The 26,066-nt window shown below is 42.2% G+C and overlaps 1 protein-coding gene across 7 annotated transcripts in view; it reads left to right on the plus strand.

Annotated features, from left to right (window-relative positions):
- The window catches only part of agtpbp1 (ATP/GTP binding carboxypeptidase 1), a 240,091-nt gene that overhangs the window by 189,851 nt on the left and 24,174 nt on the right, over window positions 1-26,066 (plus strand). For all 7 annotated transcript variants that reach the window (XM_080188828.1, XM_080188827.1, XM_080188829.1 and 4 more), the window contains one exon: window positions 4,059-4,216. In XM_080188828.1, the coding sequence (XP_080044954.1) occupies window positions 4,059-4,216 (158 nt within the window). The remainder of the gene's footprint in view (window positions 1-4,058; window positions 4,217-26,066) is intronic.

The raw sequence follows: 26,066 nt of genomic DNA on the forward strand, positions 1-26,066 counted from the left end.
AATGAACACTGATGGCTTTGGTGTGAATTTGACCACAAAATTCTAATTAATATTTTTCCACAAACCTGTCAATATAATAACAAAACTTTGGCCTAATCCTCTAAACAAGTGCTTTCCTCTTGATGAAAGTTTTGGAAACAGAGAATTCTTAATAGAACTCCGGTTGAAGTATGCTATAGGTAGCTTAGCTAAAAATTCATATCAAAAGGTATACCACAAAGGTAATGTAGTGTCAGTCACTCGACTAGTAATCCACAAAATGAGTTCAAGTATAACCACAATGGTTTGAGAATTTTAATTCTGTTAATCAGAAGCTGTCAGATTTTTGTAAAAATCCAATAGGTTCATTCATGTTCTCTGGGGAGAGAAGCCTCCTGTTTGGTCTAGGTAGCTTCCAGGCTAATGTTTTAGAAACTAGAAGGTAGGGGTAAACCATTCAGCCCTTTGAGCCTGCTCTGCCATTCACTTGATCATAAGAACATAAGAAATAGGAGCAGGAGTAGGCCATCTAGCCCTTCGAGCCTGCCCCGCCATTCAATAAGATCATGGCTGATTTGTCGTGGCTCAGTTCCACTTTCCCGCCCTCTCCCCATAACCCTTAATCCCCTCTCTTATCAAAAACCCATCAACCCGCGTCTTAAAAATATTTAGCGAGGCAGCCTCCACCACTTCAACGGGCAGAGAATTCCAGAGACTCACCACCCTTTGAGTGAAGAAGTTCCTCCTCAACTCCGTTCTAAACCGCGCCCCCCTTTATCTTGAGGCTGTGCCCCCTAGTCCTACTGTCTTTTTTGAGTGGGAAGAGTCTCTCCACCTCTATCCTATCCATCCCATTCATCATCTTATACGTCTCAATGAGATCTCCCCTCATTCTTCTAAACTCTAACGAGTACAAGCCTAGTTTATTCAGCCTCTCCTCATAGCTCAACCCCCTCAAGTCTGGTATCAGCCTAGTAAACCTCCTCTGCACTCCCTCCAAGGCCAAAATATCTTTGCGCAGGTGCGGCGCCCAAAACTGCACACAGTACTCCAGCTGCGGCCTCACCAATGCCCTATACAGCTGCAGCAAGACCTCCCTACTTTTATATTCAATCCCCCTCGCTATGAAGGCCAGCATCCCATTCACCTTCCTGACCACCTGCTGCACCTGCAAGCTGGGTTTTTGCGACTCATGCACAAGGACCCCGAGGTCCCTCTGCACCGTCGCCTGCTGCAGTTTTTCGCCACGTAAGTAATAGTCCTTCCTACCATTATTCCTACCAAAGTGGACCACTTCACACTTGCCAACATTAAATTCCATTTGCCATTTCCTGGCCTATTCGCCCAGCCTATCTAGATCCTTCTGCAGACTCTCCACACCCTCCGCACAATTTGCCGTTCCCCCAATCTTGGTGTCATCAGCAAATTTCGACACCCTGCACTCGGTTCCCTCCTCCAGATCATCTATATTAAATGGTAAAAAGCTGAGGCCCCAGCACCGACCCCTGGGGCACTCCACTAGTCACCATCCGCCAATCCGAATAGCATCGAATTCAATATCACAGATTAGAGTCATAGAATCCCTACCATGCAGAAGAAGGCCACTTGACCCATCGAGTCTGCACCAACAACAATCCCACCTAAACCCTATCTCGTAACCCCGCATATTTACTCCGCTAGTTCCTCTAACCTACACGTCCTGGGACAGTAAGGGGCAATTTAGCATGGCGAATGCATCTAACTGACACATTTTTGGATTGTGGGAGGAAACTGGAACACCCAGACATGAGGAGAACATGCAAACCCCACACAGGCAGTGACCCAAGCCAGAATCAAACCCCAGTCCTTAAAGCTGAGAGGCAGCAATGCTATGCCACCGTGCTGCCCCAATATCTTAATGCCCCCTGCTTCCTATATCCGTTGATCCCTTTAACCCCATGAGCTATATCTAATTTCTTCCTGAAACCAGAAAATGTTTTGGCCTCAACTACTTTCTATGGTAGTGAATTCCATACATTCACCACTCTGAGTGAAGAAATTTCTCCTCACCTCAGTCCTAAAAGGTTTATCCCTCATTCCTCAAACTATGACCCTTAGTTCTGGATTCTCTGACCACTGGGAACATTCTTTCTACCCAGTTTAACCCTGTTAGAATTTTGAGTTTCTATGAAACTCCCTCTCACTCTTCGAAATTCCAGTGAATATAATCCTAATCGACTTAACCTCTCCTCATATGACAGACTTGCCATCCCAGGAATCAGTGTGGTAAATCTTTGCTGCTCTCCCTCTATAGCAAGGACATCCTTCCCCAGGTAAGGACACCAAAACTGCATACAATACTCCGTGTGGCCTCACCAACAACCTATACAATTGCAGCAAAATATCCCTATCTCTATTCCTACATTCAAATCCTCTTGCTAAGAAGCCCAAGGGTGGCATGGTGGCACAGTGGTTAGCACTGCTGCCTCACAGCACCAGGGACCTGGATTCCTGGCTTGGGTCAGTGTCTGTGTGGAGTTTGCACGTTCTCCCTGTGTTTGCATGGGTTTCCTCCAGGTATTCCGGTTTCCTCCTTCAGTCTGAAAGATGTGCAGGTTAGGTGCCTTCACCTGAACAGGCGTCAGAATGTGGCGACTAGGGGAATTTCACAGTAACTTTATTGCAGTGTTAATGTAAGCCTTACTTATGATTAATGAATAAACTGTAAAAATATCATTTGCCGCCTTTACTGCCTGCTATACATTTCCTGTATATCATTTAACTCTTTCTACAACCCAGGGTGGATCCTAGTTTACCTACGCTTATGATTGCAACATTTTAAATTCAAACCATCTTAAATGCACATCACAGGTTCTCATTATGAATTTCATCCATTTAGCTTTCATAGTGAAGAAAATGAAGTGAGAGTTTCAAAGGCTTTGTAAATAAATCATCTTCTATAGATAAGCACAAGAATATGCAAAAATAGAGGGATATGGACCAAGGACAGGCAGAAAATATTAGTTCAGTTTCGCTACGTGTTCAGCGCAACATTGTGTGCCGACGGGCCTGTTTTGGTGCTGTACTGTTATATGTTCTATCTGTCTTTATCTTTTAAGCGTATTTAACTTTTTTCTGGTACTGTGAAGAACCATTCATTGACAATGTGATTCTTAAAAGAAAAGCATAAGAAAGAATTAACTGGATGGGAAATAAATGTTGCTTCTGTGATAGAAAAGACTATTAATTTTGTTTAAAACAGCCCCCAAACTCCATCAGTGTGTACAATTTCCCTTACTTGAAAGCCAGCTTATATTCGAGAAACCAGGATAATGGATACTGTGCAGTACAAATAGTAATTTGGAAGTACAGAACTAGAATATTGCTGAAAAAAGACATTTTATCAAACTCTTGCGTTCATCAGGACAATCACAAGAATGCCAGTGTCAGGAGTAGCCATGATATGGAGATGCCAGCAATGGACCGGGGTAGGCACAGTAAGAAGTTTCACAAAACCAGGTTAAAGTCCAACAGGTTTATCTGGTAGCATGAGTTTTCAGAGTGCTGTCCGTTCACTTGAAGGTGTGCTTGGAGGTGTGCTCCAAAACTTGCGCTACCAAATAAACCTGTTGGACTTTATCCTGTGAGACTTCTTACAGTACCAGGAGAGCACAATAAGAAGTCTCTCAGGTTTAAGTCCAACAGGTTTATTTGGAATCACGAGCTTTCAGGAGCGTGTTCCTTCATCAGGTGAATCTCACTTGCTCAAATATTTAAACATTTTCCTATCTCACTGCAGGAATTCCTACTCCCCCAAACAACTGTTTCATGTCACTTTGAATAAAAGAGGAGCTTCAGAATCCAACAGAACCATCTCTTATTCCCACATCACTTGTCTGGCAGCGCAGTAGTGCAATCTTACCAGGTTCTTCCAAGGTGGAGTGTTAGGTCATCCTGACCCTTGCTTGGAATGCCATTTCTCATTACACTAAAGAGACATCCAGTATCAATAAATTATTAAATTAGAGAATGATCAGCACCACACGAGCAGCAATGTATCTGCTAAGCTATATATTTATTCCATGCATTTTATTCTAAAGGGCCAACAGATAGGGACAAGAGAACTAGAAGAGATGGGAGCTAAGTTCTGCATTGGTCTTTTACGTCTGAAGAGGCTGACATCTATGGAATGTAGATTGCCTCACGGCCTCCTGGATGTGGAAAATGATTTGATTGACACCAGATGCAACGTCACCAGGTAGGATCTCACTTAATTTTGTGGGAAGAGTATAGTAAAATTAATCTAAACCAAATAGCTTTTGTAAGAGTATGCTCAGAAAACTATGGTCTAAAGATTCTTGAAAATCAATGGCCAAATATTTAACAGCCCCTGAAAATATTTTCTGGCTTCTTAATTTCGAAAATTTAATGAATGGAATTGGTTCTCTGCAATCCTCTGTGAATATTTTTAAATTTAAAAAAATGTTATTTGAATTTGGCATACTGTTAATTATGCCCTCTAAATAATTTGTTGGGTCCAAATATCAGAGTCATTTGTTAAAGTTTTATTTTGGGAACAATCTACTTTTTCAGTAATTGGATTACCATCAGAAATAATTACTATTATGAATACCAAGTTTGTAATTCATAAGTTTTAGAATATGTCTTTTCATTTTAAAAATTAAAGCTTTAATTGGAAAATGTGGGTTTCTGGATTAGAAACAGATGAAAACAACCCAGAAATAAATGCAATGCAATGCAAACAAGCCAGGAGTTTATTACACAGCCATATTATGAGTTTAACATATGGTAAGGTAAGATCATAAACAAGTGAGTTTACTTAGCCAAAGAACTAGGAATATGACATCTGTAGTTATTCCAGTAAAGGATACATTATTCTCATGGTTTCTCAAACTTAAGGAAAACTTTGGAATTAAAAAGTAGTTCATTTACATTTCCACCGATTTACAGCGATCAGGCTGTATGTTTCATTGCATTGGAGGTGTGTGGAGCTTAATGCGTTTCTTTCTTTTGAATTGTCTCTGAATTCGGGCAGAGCTATCCAGGGAGACTGATTTGAAAGAAGCAGCTAAGAAACTGTTACAGATTTGAGTTTAGCATAGCTTGTAGCTCCTAGATAAAGCCAGACCTAGACATCAGAACATAAGAAATGGGAGCAGGAGTAGGCCATCTAGCCCTTCGAGCCTGCCCCGCCATTCAACAAGATCATGGCTGATCTGTCGTGGCTCAGTTCCACTTTCCCGCCCTCTCCCCATAACCCTTAATCCCCTCTCTTATCAAAAACCCATCAACCCACATCTTAAAAATATTTAGCGAGGCAGCCTCCACCACTTCAACGGGCAGAGAATTCCAGAGATTCACCACCCTTTGAGTGAAGAAGTTCCTCCTCAACTCCGTTCTAAACCGCCCCCCCCTTTATCTTGAGGCTGTGCCCCCTAGTCCTACTGTCTTTTTTGAGCGGGAAGAGTCTCTCCACCTCTATCCTATCCATCCCGTTCATCATCTTACACGTCTCAATGAGATCTCCCCTCATTCTTCTAAACTCTAACGAGTACAAGCCTAGTTTATTCAGCCTCTCCTCATAGCTCAACCCCCTCAACTCCGGTATCAGCCTAGTAAACCTCCTCTGCACTCCCTCCAAGGCCAAAATACCTTTGCGCAGGTGCGGCGCCCAAAACTGCACACAGTACTCCAGCTGCGGCCTCACCAATGCCCTATACAGCTGCAGCAAGACCTCCCTACTTTTATATTCAATCCCCCTCGCTATGAAGGCCAGCATCCCATTCGCCTTCCTGACCACATGCTGCAAGCTGGGTTTTTGCGACTCATGCACAAGGACCCTGAGGTCCCTGTGCACCGTCGCCTGCTGCAGTTTTTCGCCACGTAAGTAATAGTCCTTCCTACCATTATTCCTACCAAATTGGACCATCTCACACTTGCCAAAATTAAATTCCATTTGCCATTTCCTGGCCCATTTGCCCAGCCTATCTAGATCCTTCTGCAGACTCTCCACACCCTCCGCACAATTTGTCGTTCCCCCAATCTTGGTGTCATCAGCAAATTTCGACACCCTACACTCGGTTCCCTCCTCCAGATCATCTATATAAATGGTAAAAAGCTGAGGCCCCAGCACCGACCCCTGGGGCACTCCACTAGTCACCATCCGCCAATCCGAATAGCACCCGTTGACCCCCCACTCTCTGCCTCCTATTTGACAACCAATCTTCTATCCACGCTAACACCCTACCCCCAACTGCATGTCCCTCGACCTTCTGCAATAACCTCTTGTGAGGTACTTTGTCAAACGCCTTCTGAAAATCCAGAAAGACCACATCCACCGGCTCTCCTCTATCCACCGCCCTAGACACATCCTCATAGAACTCCAGTAAATTTGTCAGACACGACTTCCCTTTAATGAAACCGTGCTGCGTCTGCTCTATCAAGCAATTGCCTTCAAGATGCCTCGCAATTTCCTCCTTAATGACGGATTCTAACATTTTACCTACCACAGACGTTAAACTAACCGGCCTATAATTCCCCGCCTTTTGCCTGGCACCCTTCTTAAACAACGGCGTAACATTAGCCGTTTTCCAATCCTCTGGCACTTCCCCGGAATCCAGCGACGTCTGGAAAATAACCACCAAGGCATCCACCATCACCTCCGCCATTTCTTTCAGAACCCTCGGATGCATTCCATCCGGTCCTGGGGACTTGTCCACAATCAGCCCCTCCAGTCTGTCGAGCACCGCCTCTCTAGTAACAGTAATGTCATTAAGACCCTCCAGTCCTACCACCTTTCCATCACTAACACCCGGCAAATTATTCACGCCCTCCTCCGTGAAGACAGAAACAAAAAAGTTATTCAATACCTTAGCCATATCCCCATCCCCTACCACTAGGTCACCGTTCTCATCCTCTAAAGGACCAACGTTCACCCTAGCCAGCCTCTTCCTTTTTATATATTTATAAAAACTCTTGCTATCCTTTTTTATATTAAGCGCTAGCCCAGCTTCATAGTTTCTCCTACCCTTCTTTATCAACTTCTTTGTCAATCTTTGTTGACATTTAAACCTCTCCCAATCCTCTTCTCGCCCACTACTCTTAGCTACTCTAAATTCCTCCGCTTTTAATTTAACACTTTCCTTCACCTCCTTCGTTATCCACGGCTTATTACCTCTCCTCCTACGGTCCTTTTTGACCATCGGAATAAATTTCCGCTGAGCACCAAGAAAGATCTCCTTAAAGATCCTCCACTGCTCCTCAGCAGACCCTCCCTCCAACGTGCTACCCCAGTCAACATTCGCCAATTCTTCTCTCATCCTACCGTACTCCCCTCTATTCAAACAAAGTACGCGTGTCCGGGAACCCACTTTCTCCTCCTCCATCTGCACCAGAAACTCCACCATACAATGATCACTCTCCCCAAGAGGATCCTTCACCGCAAGGTCCCTAATTCTACCCACCTCATTACATAATACCAAATCCAAGATAGCTCGCTCCCTCGTCGGCTCCAACACACACTGTTCGAGGAAACTATCCCGGCAGCATTCCAAGAACTCCTCCTCGAGCCCACCGCGTCCAACATGGGTCAACCAATCAATATGCAGATTGAAATCCCCTATAACTATGGCCGTCCCATTCCTGCACGCCGCACTTATTTGCGCGTTAACAGCCCACCCCACCTCCAGATCATTATTTGGGGGCCTATAGACGACACCCACCAGCGTCTTCCTGCCTTTGCTGTTCCTAATCTCCACCCACAACGATTCCACGTTCTGCTGCTTGGCTCCAATATCATCCCTTGCTACCACCTTGATGCTATCCTTAATCAGCAGAGCTACGCCCCCCCCCCTTTTCCCTCCTGCCTATCCTTCCTAAACACTTGATAGCCCTGTACATTCATCTCCCAGTCCCTGTCACCTTGCAGCCACGTCTCTGTAATGGCCACCAGATCGTATCCATTTGTGTCGATCTGCGCCACCAGCTCATCCACTTTATTCCGAATGCTTCGTGCATTCAGATAAAGTGCTTTCATCCCAGTCTTCACCTGGACCCTATTTGCCGTAACGCCACCAACCACACTCACGCCCCCTACTCCCTCTATTATTGGGACATCCTCGGCCTCTTCCCTTACCTGTACTCTATCCTTAACTTTAGACCTCGTAACGTCACCTACCCTCGCACCCTCCCCCCCCCCAATTAGTTTAAAGCCCTGCCTACAGTCCTCTTTACTCGATTCGCCAGCACTCTGGTCCCAGCACGGTTCAGACCAACCCCATCCTGCCCGAACAGGTCCCACCTACCCCAATACTGGTGCCAATGCCCCATAAATTCAAACCCATTCCTCCCACACCAATCCCTGAGCCACCCATTCACTTCCTTAATCTTGTCAACCTTATGCCCGTCTGCACTCGGTTCAGGCAGTAGCCCAGAGATGACCACCTTGTCGGTTCTACTTTTTAATTCCATTCCCAGCTTTTCATACTCCCTCCCCAGATCCTCAGTCCGCATTTTGCTTACGTCGCCGGCACCCACATGTACCACAACAACCGGATTCTCACCCTCCCACTCCAGGTTCCTCTGCAGCCCAGCTGTGACATCCCGGACCCAAGCACCAGGCAGACAACACACCCTTCTGTGCACTTTGTCATTGTGACAAAGGACAGTGTCAATACCCTTCACCCCACTATCCCCAATCACTACTACGTTCCTTTTCCCCTTCTCTTTGCCTATGTCCTGTTGCGTCACTGTACCGTGTGCAGTTTGCTCACCAACCTCACCTGCCTTATCCTCTTCCAGACTGGAAGCAAGAACCTCAAACCTGTTATGCAGATTAAGAGGCTGAGGCCTCCGCTCCCCACCCTCCTTCCTCCTCTCCCCACTTTCCTTCCTCCGCTCCTCACCCCCCTTCCTCCTCCCAGCAGCCCCCTCTTCCTACACCTACAGTGGAATAAATGCTGGATCTAGCATCCATTATGCAGCCTGCAAGTGGGAGTTGGATATTTGGTATAATACGAAGATGGAAAGAGAAAAGATGACGAGAAGATTTGTTTAGCTGGAATCTGAAGAAAAAATTCTCTAGGAATCCTCTCAATAAAAGGCATTTAATCTTGTTGCAGCTTGAGATTCTGGAAATATTCAGCATGGTTGCAGTTTGAAATCATAGCAACAAGCTTTAGCAACCCAAGGTATTTCCTGATATTTTAAGCAACTGCCCAGGAATTGCAAAGAAGTCTGTGCTGGAGCTGGGAAAATCCAGAATCATGAGGTCCGGAAAGAAATTGAAGGGTCACTTAACCAAACGCTATTGAAAGGACCCCAATAAAATCTAGCAGCTTAAAGAATAGTTGGAGCACTGAAGAAAAATTTGAATAAAATCCAGAGACATGATTACCTTTAAAGTGTCCCATGAAAAGTGAATGAACCTTGAGATTTCATAAGACAAGGGAATTCTTGGGGTAAAAATAAAAAGTAGAACAAAATTTATAATATAAATCTTTTTATGTTACATTATAAAGTTAATAGTGCTTTTTTTTTAGTTTTTGACATACAATAAAGTTTGTTTTTGTTTATGAATGTGAATCAATGTTCCAATTACTCTGTCATTTTGCTTCATAAGGAATTTTCTTTTTTAAACTTTGTTAATTGAGGTTAGTTTGGGTTGAAGCTACCAGAGTATTCTCAGACCATTTTCTTCAATTGTTCAATATCATTACCCAGCGCCAGAGTGCGGCAATATGTTTTCATCTGTGCTTTATTACGGTATAATATTTTGTTAACCTTTTCTACCTTTCTGCAGTTGTAAAGATAAATCCTACAGTGGTCAAATAAACACATTCATTCATCACCCACTTGTGTGTGGTGGCATAAAATCTTAGACAATTCTGGATGAGGAATACCTCTCAGATAATTCCTTTCAGCTTTAGGTTGAGAAATTCAGATCTTAAAGACGGTAAAGGGTCTACAGAACTGATCCATCTCTCCTCAAACAAAAGGAGTCGCCTGAGAGTGTTACAGTTTTCTGGGTAGCCTTTCTAACAAGTTGAAGACAGATTATGATATCCTGGGTATTATTTGGGTCCAGGTTGCTCCTCAGTAATGTACTTCCCACCAGAAAATATGGAGTTAGATTCTTGAGTTAGCAGCATAGAAAGCTAGATGAGACAATATAATTTCTAAAATATGAGTTTATCAACAACTGATTATGCAATTTAAATTCCGGTACACAGCCAATAGCAATGTTAAATAGGCTCAAGGCAAAAAAGAGAAAATATAATTGTACTTCTTGTAGAGGTCCCACCTTTAAGTTTGAAGTATTATAGTAAAATATTTTAAGTAGGATACCCACCAATTATTAAAGCAGTATTCACCTTAACTCTCCAAGTGGAGACTAGAGTAAGTGGGATGCCTCTGTCCCAGATGGGGAGAGAATCATCTTTGCTAAGTCTCAACTGTTGGCTCTTTAGCTTGTGAGACCCCTAAGTGAGTTAAGCGAATGTGAAAATCTTACGTGCGCTCTCATTTCTTAGTTATGGAGATGGTATTTAAATTGCAATTAATTGCTGCACCTTTATGTTCCAAGTTTTGTTTTGATCACTCTTAAGTTCTATTTGAGGACAGATCTTTGTGCTTCTAAGAAAACTTATAAAAATAACAAATTCTAAGTAAGCTATGGGCCTCAATAATTGCAGGAAAACACACTTATAAAGATTGTGATGGACATTATTTTCATTTTTCAGGAGTCTGCAAACTAAGATAACATGATTCTAGGCAATAAAAATTCCAGTTAAGTGTAGTGTAGGATTATCCTTTTAAACTTATTTTAACAAATACGATACTGTGTTGCCTTTTCTGACAGTGTTCTACAAAAATACACTGATGTGTAATTTTTGGATGTGTCTCTTTCTAATCTTATTGCTGTAAGACAGAAGTCTCTACATGTGGAATCCTGTGATCAGACATTGTGAACTGTAAATACTTTTTACAAAAACTAACTTTTTAATATTCTTTAAGCTCTGATGTATACAAAAATAACTCTTTCCCCTTATTATCCTTTATGACAATTTTTTTTGCATGGATTCCTTTGCACTTAATTTTACAAAGAATGGCCTGCCACTCTTTGCTGATGGAACCTATGCTCATCTCCTTGAAGTTAATAACAATAGTGTATAAACACCACATTAGAATTAAAAAATACAGCTTTCCTTTTTATCCCTGAAGGTGCTGACATTTGATTCTATCAGCCCTGGGCAACACTCAGTGTTTAATCATTTGTGGGACATGGGCATAACTGACTGTCCAGCATTTATTGCCCATTCCTAGTTGCCCAAGGGCACTTAAGAGTCAACCACAATGCTGTGGCTCTGGAGTCACATGTAGACCAGACCCAGTAAGGATGGCAAATTGCCTTCCAAAAGGACATTAGTGAACCAGATGGGTTAATGTCCTGATTATCATTCTTAAAAATCTAGGTGGTGAACAACAGGCTACTGGACTGAAGAAGCTGAGTGTATCCTGTTTTCTCCTATTATCCACATAGTCACTCACTCTAGCAGTGACATCTGGACTGAGAGGGGTGGGAGTGTTCATTGAATTTACTTTTGTTCCTACCGTTGGAGCTTTTGAGGCCAGTTGTATAACTCCACAATCAGCCCAGATGCAGGGTCAAATCTAGGTCAATCCAATCCTAATTATTGCGTGGCACATTTCACCATTGAGGCATCACAGGGACTCTCTAATAGAAAAAAATCTAAACATAGACATCATTCTACTTGTTTCTTTCAATTGCTGTATACAAATAAATTGATCACTTTTTAAATTGGAACAAGAGTGAGGAAAGTAATCGGTTGCTACTCTTTTTAAGGATTTGAAAGCATGCCGGAAGCATCGAAACGCAAGGTTTTCAGAGATTTTCTTTCATGTCCTGTTTCTTTACATGAAGACTTATTTTCCTATTATACACTCTGTTCTATCCTATCACTGGCAGTTGTTCTTTCAGCAGTGCAGATTCTACATTTCCACAAAATCATATTATTTTAGTTTAATAATTAATTTGCAAAAATCTTCAATTTTTGCACAGTATTAGCTTTTGGCTTCAGAATTTGTTCAATTATTTTGCAATAAATTAATTTGATTTACACTCGTGTAGAATTTTTATTCTATGCACAACAATTTAAAGACACTTGCTATCCAGGAATTTTACTAAGATTTTATAGTAATGTACTTTACTATATTACTTTAGCTGAGACAATGGTTGCCTCTTTTCTCTATCCAGTTGTGTGCAACAATATAGAGTAATTTACATGCTTTTGTGAAGCACTGTCATTGATCTGATTATATACAGCTTTGTAGCACTGAAGAGCTCCAAGCCTACCTTAATATTAAACCATATAACAGCTCATTTCCATTTGTTCTACTGCATCATTTTTGATTTAAGTGTGGAGATTGAAGGTATCAGATGACCTTTCATTCCCTTCAGCATGATTTAAGTTTTTCGCCTGTTCCTGTAATCCAGATGAAAGGAAAGAACCTAATGTATTTCTTGCCTCAGTGCATCACCTTGCTTCAGTTGTTTACTTCAGATGAAGATGATACCAAAAGGAAATACTGTTCACTTTGGAAACTGTGTAAAAAAAAACTACGACCATGTCTCACGCAAATCGGCACCAAGTTCCCATGCCACCACGAAAACCAGTGTTTCCCACTAGCCCTGGCAATGCCCATCAGGTGGGACCTATGCTCCTGATAGATGCAAATTCATGCATCTCAGGAATCATGCTGGCCAGCCCAGCTTTTCAGAGATCAGGGCACATTTGCAGGCACATATGTCGCAGTTGGTCTTTCCCTACTGTTCGATTCCCCTTCTATCCATCCTAACCCAAGTTAAATCGATCAATCATAAGTATGTATACAAAGGTTAAGATTAGAGAATACGACTATTGCATTATCAAGAGAATTATTATTAAAAAGAGGCTGTTTTTAGTTCTAATAGTTTGGACGGGTATTTAAAGGTGGTTGTGAATATATCGACATAACTAGACTGTACCGTTAAATGTTAATGGTGATAGTGAAGTGGTTCACAATGAATAAATTCTCCAGAAAATTTTATCACAGTGGAAATGGACAATTACCTGAAGAACTGCAGGGAAAGGGCAGAGAAGTGGAAACAAGCTGAGTTGCTCTTCAACAATTGGCATGGACACAAAAAGGCTGAGTGGTCTCTTGTGCTGAAACATTCTATGATAACATTAGTATAAATGGTACATAAATGATTCATTTATCTTTCATACAATAAGTACTTGATCATTAACCTTTATTAGTTCTTGGACATCTTAAGTAAATTTTTGAGATATGGAATATTTTGCTTTTGTCCCATTGAAGTGTATGCAACATTAAATTCAGTGTACCCCATAGGCGTGTTGCTTAATGCTGCTTCTTTTGAGGTAAAGGCTATTAAATACATTTTTGTTCAATTTATCATCCCTTTCATGAGAGAAACTGCATCTATATTCTAATGCACCATTATCTTGCCTCAAAGCATTGAATGCAAATATTGTAATGGATTTTCCTAGGCTATGTAATTTTTTAAATTCAGTGACACAGTGGTACTTTAACCTCAGTACACTATAAATGCATGGGCTAATGGCCTTATAGCTGAGGTAACTTGGCTAACAGTAGAGGACCTTTTTTTTATATAAGAATATGATCCACAATAATTAAAGTGATATCAAACGTTTTTCTCTCCGGAGAAGATTGCGATTAATCAAAATTGAACATTGTGAAATTGGGGGTAACCTATTGACATGGGTGGGGATTTACTTGGCAAACAGGCAGCAGAGTAGGGTTATTGGATGTATCCTCCAATTGGCAGGAATCTGTACTGTGACTCATCTTTTCATTATATTTATCAATGTCTTAAAGGATTGAGAGCCCTATATCAAAGTTTGCTTTGATTATTAGCAGATTATTAGTAAATTAGCAGGCATTGTAAGCAGTGCAAATAGGAGCAGAAAATTGCAAAGAGATATTGATAGGTGAAGCAAAAACTAGCAGATAGAGTTCAGCTTGAGGTCATCCACTTTGAATTTAGAGACCAGAGTATTTTACTACATGATAAGCTAGGAGCTTTGGAAGAACAGGGTGATTTAGGGATTCATGTACAGAAAACGTTAAAAAGTAGCAAACAGAAAATGATTTGAAAGAAAATGTAATGAGGCTGAAGAGATTCTGCTAGACATGCCAATGCATATACAAAACAGATGCTGATGTTGGATGAAAGTTAGAAATTTAAACTGTTTCAAAAGAAGTTACTAAAACTATTAGTTCACTATCAACAATTTTATTTTTCCCATCCCAATCTCCTCAGGTCATTAGCTCATCCCAGTTGTTAGGAGAAACAACTGGTATGTCCCCAATATTCCCTGAATAATACTCCTTCCCTTTACTGCTGTAGTAGACAATCATAAGCAAGCACTAAATTTATTTTCTTATCCCAGCACAACAGTTATATCCCCACATAAAAGCAAAATACTGCATGCATGGATACCGGAGTGCTGAAATAAAAATTGTAAATGCTGGATCAACTTGGCAGCTCTGGCAGCATCTGTGGAAAGAGAAATGCAGTTAACATTTCAAATCCATATGACTCTTCTACAGAACTGAAAAGGGATAGAAATGTAATCAATTATGCTATGAAGGCGGGGTGGGGCAGAATGGAAAATCAGTGATAGGTCAGAGTTAAAGGGAGATTGGCAGATAAGTCATGGACATGAGACACAGGCTGTTAATGGTGCTATCAGGGATTGAGAATTGTTAATATTGACAAAGGTAGGATCGCAGGAGAAAAGTAGTCAGTGCTCAGTAAGGACAAAACTGAACAACACAGGACAGTGGCCGTGTGGGGGAGGGGTGGTACTGTTTTGGGATAAGCCCAATGAACCGAATAACAAAAGGGGGGAGGAGGGGAAAGTTTACATTCTAAGCTTGATAAAACTGAGCATTGCAGTAATGTGCCTAAGCAGAAGTGTTGCCCTTCTAGTTTGTGTTGAGCTTCGCTGGAGTATTGCAGAGGTCCAAAATTGGGCATGGAGGCATCATATTTCTATCCCTTTTCAGTTCTGTGCAAGGGTCATAGGGATGCAAAACATTAACTATTTCTTTCTCCACAGATACTGTCCAACCTGCTGAGTTTATCTGGCATTTTCTGTTTTTACTTTTAATTATATCCCCAGTACTGTCCCAGCGGAGACAACCTTAGCACAAATATTGAAGTGGATCTGGGTTCTTCCTGCTTCATAGAACTCAGTAGTATTAAACCACTGAGTTGTTGCAAGGAGGTGGGTAAGTTGACAAAGTACATTTCTTGAGTTGCCTACACAGGAGCAGCTCTGAAACATTCCCTAATGTTTGTTTTTCTTCAATGTGGCAGAGTGGCTTTTGTTCACTTTGCCTCTCCCTACTGGCATCACTGCGCTGATGCATTTAGTAATGGGACCAAGCATTGAGAAAGTGTGCTTCAGTACTCTGTACAGGCTTAGCTAGACTGATTCCCACACATAATTTCAAATGTTAATCATTTCTAACAGTTGACTGAGAATTGATGGATACTTTGGATAAGGATATTGAGATATTAAAGTGCCATCTCAAATTAAATTGAAGTAACTAAATTCATATTTTAAGCGTATGTCTAACAAGTATCATTTGGGAGATAACACAGATATAAAATGACTACTTGACCCTGATCCTGAATGTGGAACTAGAGGACCCAAGCTCAAGTCAGAATTGAACCCCTTACTGCCAGTCTAGTGCATTTGTGAATTAGACTCCCAGCAAAGACATTTACAGATGTGCAAAAAAAAACTCATGGAAAGAAGAGGTGTATCAATATATGTTTGAGTACAATTGAAGATTATGAAGAATATTGACTAAATGATCCAAGACATGATTGTTCCTATATTGCTGAAGTGAAGGGGAGGGTTGTTGTCTTTCGTGACCAGTAATGGACATAAAGAACAAAGAAAATTACAAAACAGGAACAAGCCCTTCGGCCTCCAAGCCTGCACCAACCATGCTGCCTGTCTGAACTAAACCCCCTGCCCTTCCTGGGACCATGTCCTCAATTTCTATCCTATACGTGCATTTTTTCAGACACCCCTTAAAAGTCACCTTCATATCTGCTTCCACTACCTCCCCAGACAGCGAGTTCCAGGCACCCATCACCCATAAGAACATAAGAAATAGGAGCAGGAGTAGGCCATCTAGCCCTTCGAGCCTGCCCCGCTATTCAATAAGATCATGGCTGATCTGTCGTGGCTCAATTCCACATTCCCGCCCTCTCCCCATAACCCTTAATCCCCTCTCTTATCAAAAACCCATCAACCCGCGTCTTAAAACAGGTAGCCTCCACCACTTCAACGGGCAGAGAATTCCAGAGATTCACCACCCTTTGAGTGAAGAAGTTCCTCCTCAACTCCGTTCTAAACGGCCCCCCCCTTTATCTTGAGGCTGTGCCCCCTAGTCCTACTATCCTTTCTGAGCAGGAAGAGTCTCTCCACCTCTATCCTATCCATCCCATTCATCATCTTATATGTCTCAATGAGATCTCCCCTCATTCTTCTAAACTCTAACGAGTACAAGCCTAGTTTATTCAGCCTCTCCTCATAGCTCAACCCCCTCAACTCTGGCATCAGCCTCTGCACTCCCTCCAAGGCCAAAGTATCCTTGCGTAAGCACGGCGCCCAAAACTGCACACAGTACTCCAGCTGCGGCCTCACCAATGCCCTATACAGCCGCAGCAAGACCTCCCTACTTTTATATTCAATCCCCCTCGCTATGAAGCCAGCATCCCATTCGCCTTCCTGACCACCTGCTGCACCTGCAAGCTGGGTTTTTGCGACTCATGCACAAGGACCCCGAGGTCCCTCTGCACTGTCGCCTGCTGCAGTTTTTCGCCACGTAAGTAATAATCCTTCCTACCATTATTCCTACCAAAGTGGACCACCTCGCACTTGCCAACATTAAATTCCATTTGCCATTTCCTGGCCCATTCGCCCAGCCTATCTAGATCCTTCTGTAGACTCTCCACACCCTCCGCACAATTTGCCTTTCCACCAATCTTGGTGTCATCAGCAAATTTCGACACCCTACACTCAGTTCCCTCCTCCAGATCATCTATATAAATGGTAAAAAGCTGAGGCCCCAGCACCGACCCCTGAGGCACTCCACTAGTCACCATCCGCCAATCCGAATAGCACCCATTGACCCCCACTCTCTGCCTCCTATTTGACAACCAATCCTCTATCCACGCTAACACCCTACCCCCAACTCCATGTCCCCTGACCTTCTGCAATAACCTCCTGTGAGGTACCTTGTCAAACGCCTTCTGAAAATCAAGAAAGACCACATCCACCGGCTCTCCTCTATCCACCGCCCTAGACACATCCTCATAGAACTCCAGTAAATTTGTCAGACACGACTTCCCTTTAATGAAACCGTGCTGCGTCTGCTCTATCAAGCAATTCCCCTCAAGATGCCTCGCTATTTCCTCCTTGATGACGGATTCTAACATTTTACCTACAACAGACGTTAAACTAACCGGCCTATAATTCCCTGCCTTTTGCCTCTGTGTAAAAGAAAAATTTGCCTCGTACATTTCCTTTAAATCTTGCTCCTCGCACCTTAAACCTATGCCTCCTCGTAATTGACTCTTCCACCCTTGGAAAAAGCTTCTAACTATCCACTCTGTCCACGCCCCTCATAATCTTGTAGACTTCGATCAGGTCACCCCCTCAACCTCCATCATTCCAGCGAGAACAAACCAAGTTTCTCCAACCTCTCCTCATAGCTAATGCCCTCCATACCAGGCAACATTCTGGTAGTTCTTTTCTGTATCCCCTCCAAAGCCTCCGCATTCTGGTAGTGCGGTGATAGAACTGAGCACTAGATTCCAAATGCAGTCTAACCAAGGTTCTATAAAGCTGCAACATGACTTGCCAATTTTTAAACTCAATGCCCAGGCTTATGAAGGTAAGTGTGTGTTCTTGATTACCTTTTCCACCTGTGTTGCCACTTTGTGCCCTATGTACCTGTACACCCAGATCTCTCAGTCCAGCAATACTCTTAAAGGTTCTGCCATTTACTGTATTAGACTTTCCAAAATGCATTACCTCACATTTGCCTGGATTAAACTCCATCCATACCGTTCCATATCCTGCTGTATCCTCCAACAGTCGTCATCACTATCCACAATTGGGAGATGTAGTGCAGCAACCAGATATAGGGGATAAGTATGTATTTTCCAGTTGCCTTGATTACATTTGTGGTTCATAATATATTTATGCAGAACTTTATCTTGGAAGGTTAACTAGAAGGTGAAATTCCTTATTAGTTTGAATGTGCATCCTGCTTGGGGGGAACAGATTTTTATCATTAAGTGGTTAGCACTACTGCCTCATAGTGCCAGGGACCCAGGTTCAATTCTGGCCTCGGGTTGCTGTCTGTTTGAAGTTTACACATTTTCCCCACGTCTCCGTGGGTTTCCTCCGGGTGCTCTGGTTTCTTCCCACAGTCCAAAAATGCGCGGGTTAGATTGGCCATGCTAAACTGACCCTAGTGTCAGGGGAGTTAGCAGGTAAATATATGGGGTTGCAGGAATAGGTCCTGGGTAGGGTTGTGGTCAGTGCAGATTCCCTGAGCCGCATGGCTTCCTTCTGCACTGTAGGGATTCTAAGATTATATTGTATTTTAAAGAACAACAACTTCCATTTAGATCATTTTCATCTTATTGAAAAGAAATCCCAAAGCATTTTATAAACACTGTTTCCTGCCAAATCAATATGGCAGTCCATGCACGCATGCATATCTCGTAGCATCATTCTGCTGCACCCAGACTGTCAGTATCAGTCCATTCATGCGGAGATTTCAACATAATTAAGGCCTGTCCATGTGGGGCTGTCTGTGTGACATCAGAAGGATCACGCAATTGTAAATTCCAACATTTGGCAGTTTGTAGGGAATGCATCAGATGGCTGTGATGCCCAACCTCCTCTCCCCTGCCTCCCACTCCTCCCCCTCTCCCTAGGGAAACACACTCAGGGAATCCCCTGTTAATGCTGATGCATTCCCTAGGTCTGCTGACAGACTGTGTGGGAAACCCTCTTGTATCCCCTTACCTCTTATCACTTTTGCTGAGAACTAACCTCCTTAACTCTTGCTTCTAAGCCTCACTCTCGATCAAGAATTCAGTTTTATTGCAAAACCAATTTTGTTTCAGATGACTACGAACTAATATGGGGGTGATAGGCTGGGAAACATCGGTGAACGCCGTTTCAGGGCTTCCACACATCTCCCACCCCAGGATTTTTTTGTTATCAACTACATGCCGGAAATCAATGAGGAGCTGATTTCAATATTTGTATCAAGATTTGCATCACATTAGCAAGCCCAGGACTGAAGCCTCTGAGCCTACTGGTGTCGCTGTCTCCTTGCCTCTCTCGTCACCAACCCTCCCCCCACCTCATCCAGGAGCAGTCCGTTCCAGCGGGGTTTACTACTGCTCCCTACAAACAGGGAACAGAGGCCATGGAGGACCACCACTCGCCTCCCCCGCCGCCACCCCCACCCCCCCCCCCCCAAAACGACGAGTGGTAGAACAAAGAAGATATTAGCAGATAGAACCTTGGTGGTGTTTTTAAAAAATGGATTTTGAGATTGATTTATCAGGTCAAGGGGAGTCAGTTGAGTCTGGCAAGAACCCAGGTAATTGAAATGTTTGGCACTTTGCCAAAGGATATGGCATTTTGAATGATTTGTGAGGGAGGAATTGAAGAGACTGGTTTAGGAAAGTATTAGTAGAATCAAGAGGTTAAAAGCATGAGTTAGAATCTCAGCTGTTGGTGGACGACGGCGAGCTTGCCATTGACTATTTTTCGACTTGTTTTATGAAAGTGCTCACAGGTTCATACAATGTGGCTGAATCTGGAAGTAGTTGAAACTAGGTGATATTCTTTAATGCATAAGTGGAATGAACAGAGAGGCGAATGTGCTGGAGGAAGATATAGACACAGTTTGTTGTTGGGAATTTGGTGCAGAGGTGCAAAGCAATGCTCCATTTTCTACTTTCAGCCTCCAGCAGCTGATGAGTCTTCTTCCTCTGTTGGTGAGTGCAACTTTGTAGTTCATTATCTATATAAATTATTAACTGATAAAGCAAATAAAGTTAAAAATAGTAGTTCTGGTGGTGTACTGTGACTGCAGCATGTGGGAATTTGTGGAAGGAATTGCAATCCTGGACAACCATACCTTCAGCAAGTGTCTGCACCTTGGGCAATTTCAGCTCTAGAGTTGCTTAGCTGGAGTCTGACTTGCAAACATTGCAGGGCATCAGGGAGAGGTGCCTAAATACTTTGTTCAAGTTAGACAAAACTGTGGAATTCATCAGTGGACTGGTACAGGAGGGTGCGACTGAGAGTCAGGCAGGTTTGGGGAATCAGCATGTCCTGATGGAGGAGTTTCAGCCCCTGACTTTGCCTGACAGGTACAGAGTTTTTGCTCCTGTGTGAATGATGAGTAGCACAGCAAGGTGGAAGAGGGACCGACCATAGCAACATGACAAAGAGTGTCATTTAAGTGAGAGAACAAAGGGGAACATTGAACATGTAGAACATATAGCAGTACAGGCCCTTCGGCCCTCGATGTTGTGCCGAGCCACGTCCGAACCCAAGATCAAGCTATCCCACTCCCTATCATTCTGGTGTGTTCCATGTGCCTATCCAATAACCACTTGAAAGTTCCTAAAGTGTCCAACTCCACTATCGCAGTGCATTCCATACCCCAACCACTCTGAGTAAAGAATCTACCTTGGACATCCCTCCTATATCTCCCACCATGAACCTTATAGTTATGCCCCCTAGTAACAGCTACATCCACCCGAGGAAATAATCTCCGAACGTTCACTCTATCTATCTGCCTCATCATCTTATAAACTTCTATTAAGTAGCCTCTCATCCTCCTCCGCTCTAAAGAGAAAAGCCCCAGCTCCCTCAACCTTTCCTCATAAGACCTACCCTCTGAACCAGGCAGCAGCCTGGTAAAACTCCTCTGCACTCTCCCCAATGCTTCCACATCCTTCTTATAGTGAGGTGACCAGAACTGCGCGCACTATTCCAAATGTGGTCTCACCAAGGTCCTGTACAGTTGCAGCATAACTCCACGACTCTTAAACTCAAACCCCCTGTTAATAAACGCTAATACACTATAAGCCTTCTTCACAGCTCTATCCACTTGAGCAGCAATCTTCAGAGATTTGTGGATATGAACCCCAATATCTCTGTATTCCTCCACATTCCTCAGAACCCTGCCGTTGACCCTGTAATCCGCATTCAAGTTTGTCCTACCAAAATGAATCAGTAGACAGTATAGTCAGGGGGTAGTTACTGTTCTCTGCAGCCATGATTGGGAGCTCCAACGATTGGCTGCCCGGTGCAAAGGTTAAGGCCATCTCCTTGAGACTGGAGAAGAACATTAAATGGTAGGGGAAAATCCAGTTGTCATGGTCAGCATGGAACCAACAACGTGGATAAACCAGGAATAATGTTCTGCTAAGAAAATTTGAGGAGTTAGGCTCCAATTAAAAAGCAGAAATTCAATGGTAATCATCTCTAGGTTGTTACCTGAGCCATATGCCAACTGGCGTGGGGTCAAGCAAATTAGAGAACTAAAAGCATTGGAACAAAGAGTGGTGTGAGAAGAAGGGAATTTGATTCATGCAGCACTGACATCAGTACTCAGGAAGGAGTAAGCTATTCCATTGGGGTAGGCTCCACTTGAATCAGACTAGGACCAGTGTCCTGGCCAGTTACACAACTAGAGCTGTGGACAGGGCTTTAAACTAGGAGATGGGATGATGGGTTTGGATGAAGGGAGGTTTAGAAATTGAAACGTCTGAACAATATGGCAGTGTGAATGAAGACAAGCAGAGTGTGACAGGAGCCGGCAGAGAACATAACAAAAATTGTATGTAGACAAGTAACGTGATTGCAAGGATAGAAGTAAAAATATAAAATTAAAGTTATTTATCTGAATGCACAGAGTATCTGCCATTAGATAGATGGTCTTATAGAGGTATATAAAATAATGATGGGCATAGATCAGATAGATAGTCAATATCTTTTCCCAAAGGTAGAGGAGTATAAAACTAGAGGTCATAGGTTTAAGGTGAGAGGGGAGAGATACAAAAGTGTCCAGAGGGGCACTTCTTTCACAGAGGGTGGTCAATGGCACGAAAAGAGGTAAATAATTTAGGTTTAATTGTCATTACAAAGACATGATGAGAGGGAATTAAATACTCCAAGGTATATAATATTTCAGAAGGATAGAATGGCAAAGGAGGAGGGGTGATCCCTGATAAGGCGGCATAGTGGTTAGTACTGCTGTCTCACAGCGCCATGGACCTTGGTTAAATCCAGCCTTGAGTGACTGTGTAGAGTTTGCACATTCTCCCTGTGTTTGAGTGGGGATTTCCTCTGGGTGCTCCAGTTTTCTCCCATAGTCCAAAGATACGCAGGTTAGGTAGATTGGCCATGCTAAATTAGTGTCCCAAAATGGTTTAGGGGGATTAGCAGGATTAATTAGTGGGGTTACAGGGATAGGGTGGGATGCTCTGTCAGAGACTTGGTGCTGACCCAAAGGGCCAAATGGCCTCCTTCTGCACTATAGGAATTCTATGATTCTATCCTACTCTAATTAAGGACATTAGTGAGACTAAGGATCTGACTTCAGATTTTAATCAGAATCGTACTGATCCTTGAAGTAGAATCAGTGTGGATGGAAACTAGGAGCAAGAGTCAGAAAACACTGGTAGGAGAAGTTGGCCCCCCCTACCAGTAGTTATATTGTTGGGCAAAGCATTAAAGAAGAAATTATTGGAGCTTGTAACAAAGGAAATATGCTAATTGTGCAGAATTTAATCTTCATATAGACTGGTCTAAAAGATGGGTTTGTGGAATGTTTTCATACCAGTCTCCTGGTGAAATACATCATGGAACCAACTCACAGTAAAGATATCTTTGATCTAGTATTGTGTAATGAAGCCGGATTAAGTGGTAATGTTGTAACAAAGGACCCACTGAGAAATAGTGATCATAATATCATACAAACTGCAGTCACAAACAAGAATCTTAAAGTTAAATAAAGCCAATTATGTCAGCTTGAGGGGAGAGGTGGCCAAGGTTAATTGGATGAATAGACTAAAACGTATGGAGGTAAATGAACAGTGGGAAACATTTAAAGAAGCAATTCAAAATGATCAACAAAAGTAAGTTCTTTTGAAAATTCCATCAGGGACAGATGGCAAGGTGGAGTTGAGACCCCAACTAGATCAGCCTTATTGAATGATGGAGCAGGCTGAAAGGCCTCTATGGCCTTCTCCCAAGTCCAGTGGAAGTATTAGATTGAAAGGTGAGACTTACAATGTTGCAAAAAAAAAGTGGCATGTCTGAGGATTGGAAGCATATTAGAAACCAGCAGAGAGACACTAAGAAGTTGATTAAAAACAAAGAAAAAAATGCAATTTGAGAATAAATTAACCAGAATGAGGAATGGCAGAGGCAACAGCAATTTGGTATTTTTCTTGACAACAGAAGATACAAGTTCCATACCAGAAATAGACATCAATGTAGGGGCTAAAAAGAATCAGGAAATTAATATCAGCTGCGAAGTATCAGCAAAACTTGAACTAGAATCCAACAAATCCCCAAGGGTGATGACCACCACCTTTGGGTTCTAAACAAAATAATCCCAGCGATAGTCGATTTGCTGGCTGTGATTTTCCAAAATCCCTAGATTTGGGTATGGTCCCATTACATTGAAAGTTGGCAAATGTTTCAAGAAAGGAGGGAGAGAAAAAAATAGCAAACTACATTAGCCTCACATCAGTGTTGGAAAAAATGCTAAAATCTATTATGAAGAAAGCCCAAACAATTCACTTAGAAAAACATAGTATGATTAGAATAAGTCAAATAGTTTTACTAAAGGGAAATCCTATTTGACAAATGTATTAGGGTTTCTTGAGGAGATAACAAGTAGGGTAGATAAAGGCGAACCAATAAGTTTGTGTACCTGGATTTTCAAAAGACATTTGATAAGATGGCACACAAAAGGCTGCAAGGCAAGATAAAAATGCACGGACTTAGGGATAACATTTTAACATGGAGAGAGGATTGGTTAATGATTGGAAGATAGTGTGTTGGTATGAATGGGGCTTTTTCAACTTGGTAGGCAGTGAGTAGGGAAGTACTGTAAATGATCTGTGCTGGGGCCTCAGCAATTTACAATCTATATTGATGACTTAGATGAAGAGATACAGTAACATATCTAAGTTGCTAATGATACCAATGTAGGTGGGAAGGTAAGCAGTGGGGAGAAGACAGAGAGGCTGCAAAGAAATATAACATGTTATAAGTGACAATGCAACAAGATGATAGGTGGATTATAATGTAGAGAAGTGAAAAAGTTACTCACTTCGGTTGTAAGAGCAGTAAAGCAGAATGCTTTTTTAAAGGTATGAAACTTGTAAATATTGACGCTCAAAGAGGCTTGGGTGTGTTTGCACAAGAAGCACAAAGTTAGCATGCAGGTGCAGCAAATAATTAGGAAGATGTGGTAGCATAGCTGCTTTAAAAAGAGATCCTTCACAGACCACATGACCAGACTGAAGCCAATGAAGCATTGGAATATAGATGCAGTTTCTGTCATCGAAGGGGTAATAAATTGAAGGTCTATCAGGAGAGAGGATGAGCATTCCCGGGCTGGAGAGCTTCAGTTAGAGGCAGGGTGGTTTTATGAATGGACGTGGATGAGTCGTGCTTTTGAACCTTTCATGTGGATGTAGTTTTGCTTATCAGTAAACCCTTTAGCTAATTGCTTTCCACATTTGAGTCACCTTGAGTTATTGTAGAAGCAAAAGACATGTTGCTCTTATTGAAAAGGGATTGGAGAATAAGAATAAAGCAGTCTTGCTATAGTGGCACAGGTTTTGGTGAATTCATTTCATGAATACTCTGCATGTTTCGTAATACTTGCATTGGAGGTGCTGCAATGCAGGTTTGCTAAATTGGTCCCTCAGATGAGAGAGTTGTTCTGTGAGAGGCTAGATAAATTGTGTTTTCATTCTTCTAAATGCCAGAGTATATGAGGTGATCTCATTCTGAGTGGGCTTGATAGTGTAGACACTGAGAGATTTGTTAAGAGTTCTGCTGGTGCTAAATGTGAGGATAATCCAAAGCCCGGGAGGATAACTTGGAAACACTTATTTTAGTGGTGTATATTTTCAATTTAGCATAATGTGAGGAAAGATAAGCAAACCAGTGACAAATGGTTAGGTCTTGTTGATAACAATCAATAAATAATAATTTAAAAGAAACACACAAGAAAGACTACAATAAACTACAACAGTACGCTTAACTACAGTAATGGCTACATACGCGCAGTATCTTGTAAAGTTAACACCTGTTCATAGCTATCCATGTTCCTGACCTCTTAAGAAATGCCTCTTTCCCAAACAACAACCAATGCTGTGTATAGCCCTGGCCTAAATCCAGCACATAGCTACCACCCACAGGTTACTTTTCAGATTGCGAAACCGCTCTTCAATTCAGCGTAGCGGTTCTTTTCTGTGAAGAGTTTTTAAAACAGCAATCTTTTTTTATCACCTTGTTTTTTTCCCTTTTGGGAGAGTCTGCTTTCTCCAGCTGAGTGCAGCTATGGCAGCACTGTTCCTCTTTCTCCTGTCATGCTATGGTTTCTTCCCTTTGATGTTATGGCCATCTCAATAACACCTCGGACCAAGCTTTTAACATAGGTTCAAATTATATTCCTATCTCTCCACTTTAAACTCATCTCTTCCACACCTACTCCTATACACCCCCACTCACTGATCCTGCTGCCATGCTATTTCACATATTTGAGAACCCCTTCAAGTAGATGCAGTTTTATCAATCCCATTCTTCACTTTATCCAAATTTTATTTTTAATCTTTATTTTACTCAATTCTTAAATCTTCCTTTTGCTCCAATATCTTGACAGATTGTTTC

This window comes from Carcharhinus amblyrhynchos, chromosome 5 (genome assembly GCF_965287045.1).
Source record: "Carcharhinus amblyrhynchos chromosome 5, sCarAmb.v2.hapA, whole genome shotgun sequence".
Classification (NCBI taxonomy): domain Eukaryota; kingdom Metazoa; phylum Chordata; class Chondrichthyes; order Carcharhiniformes; family Carcharhinidae; genus Carcharhinus; species Carcharhinus amblyrhynchos.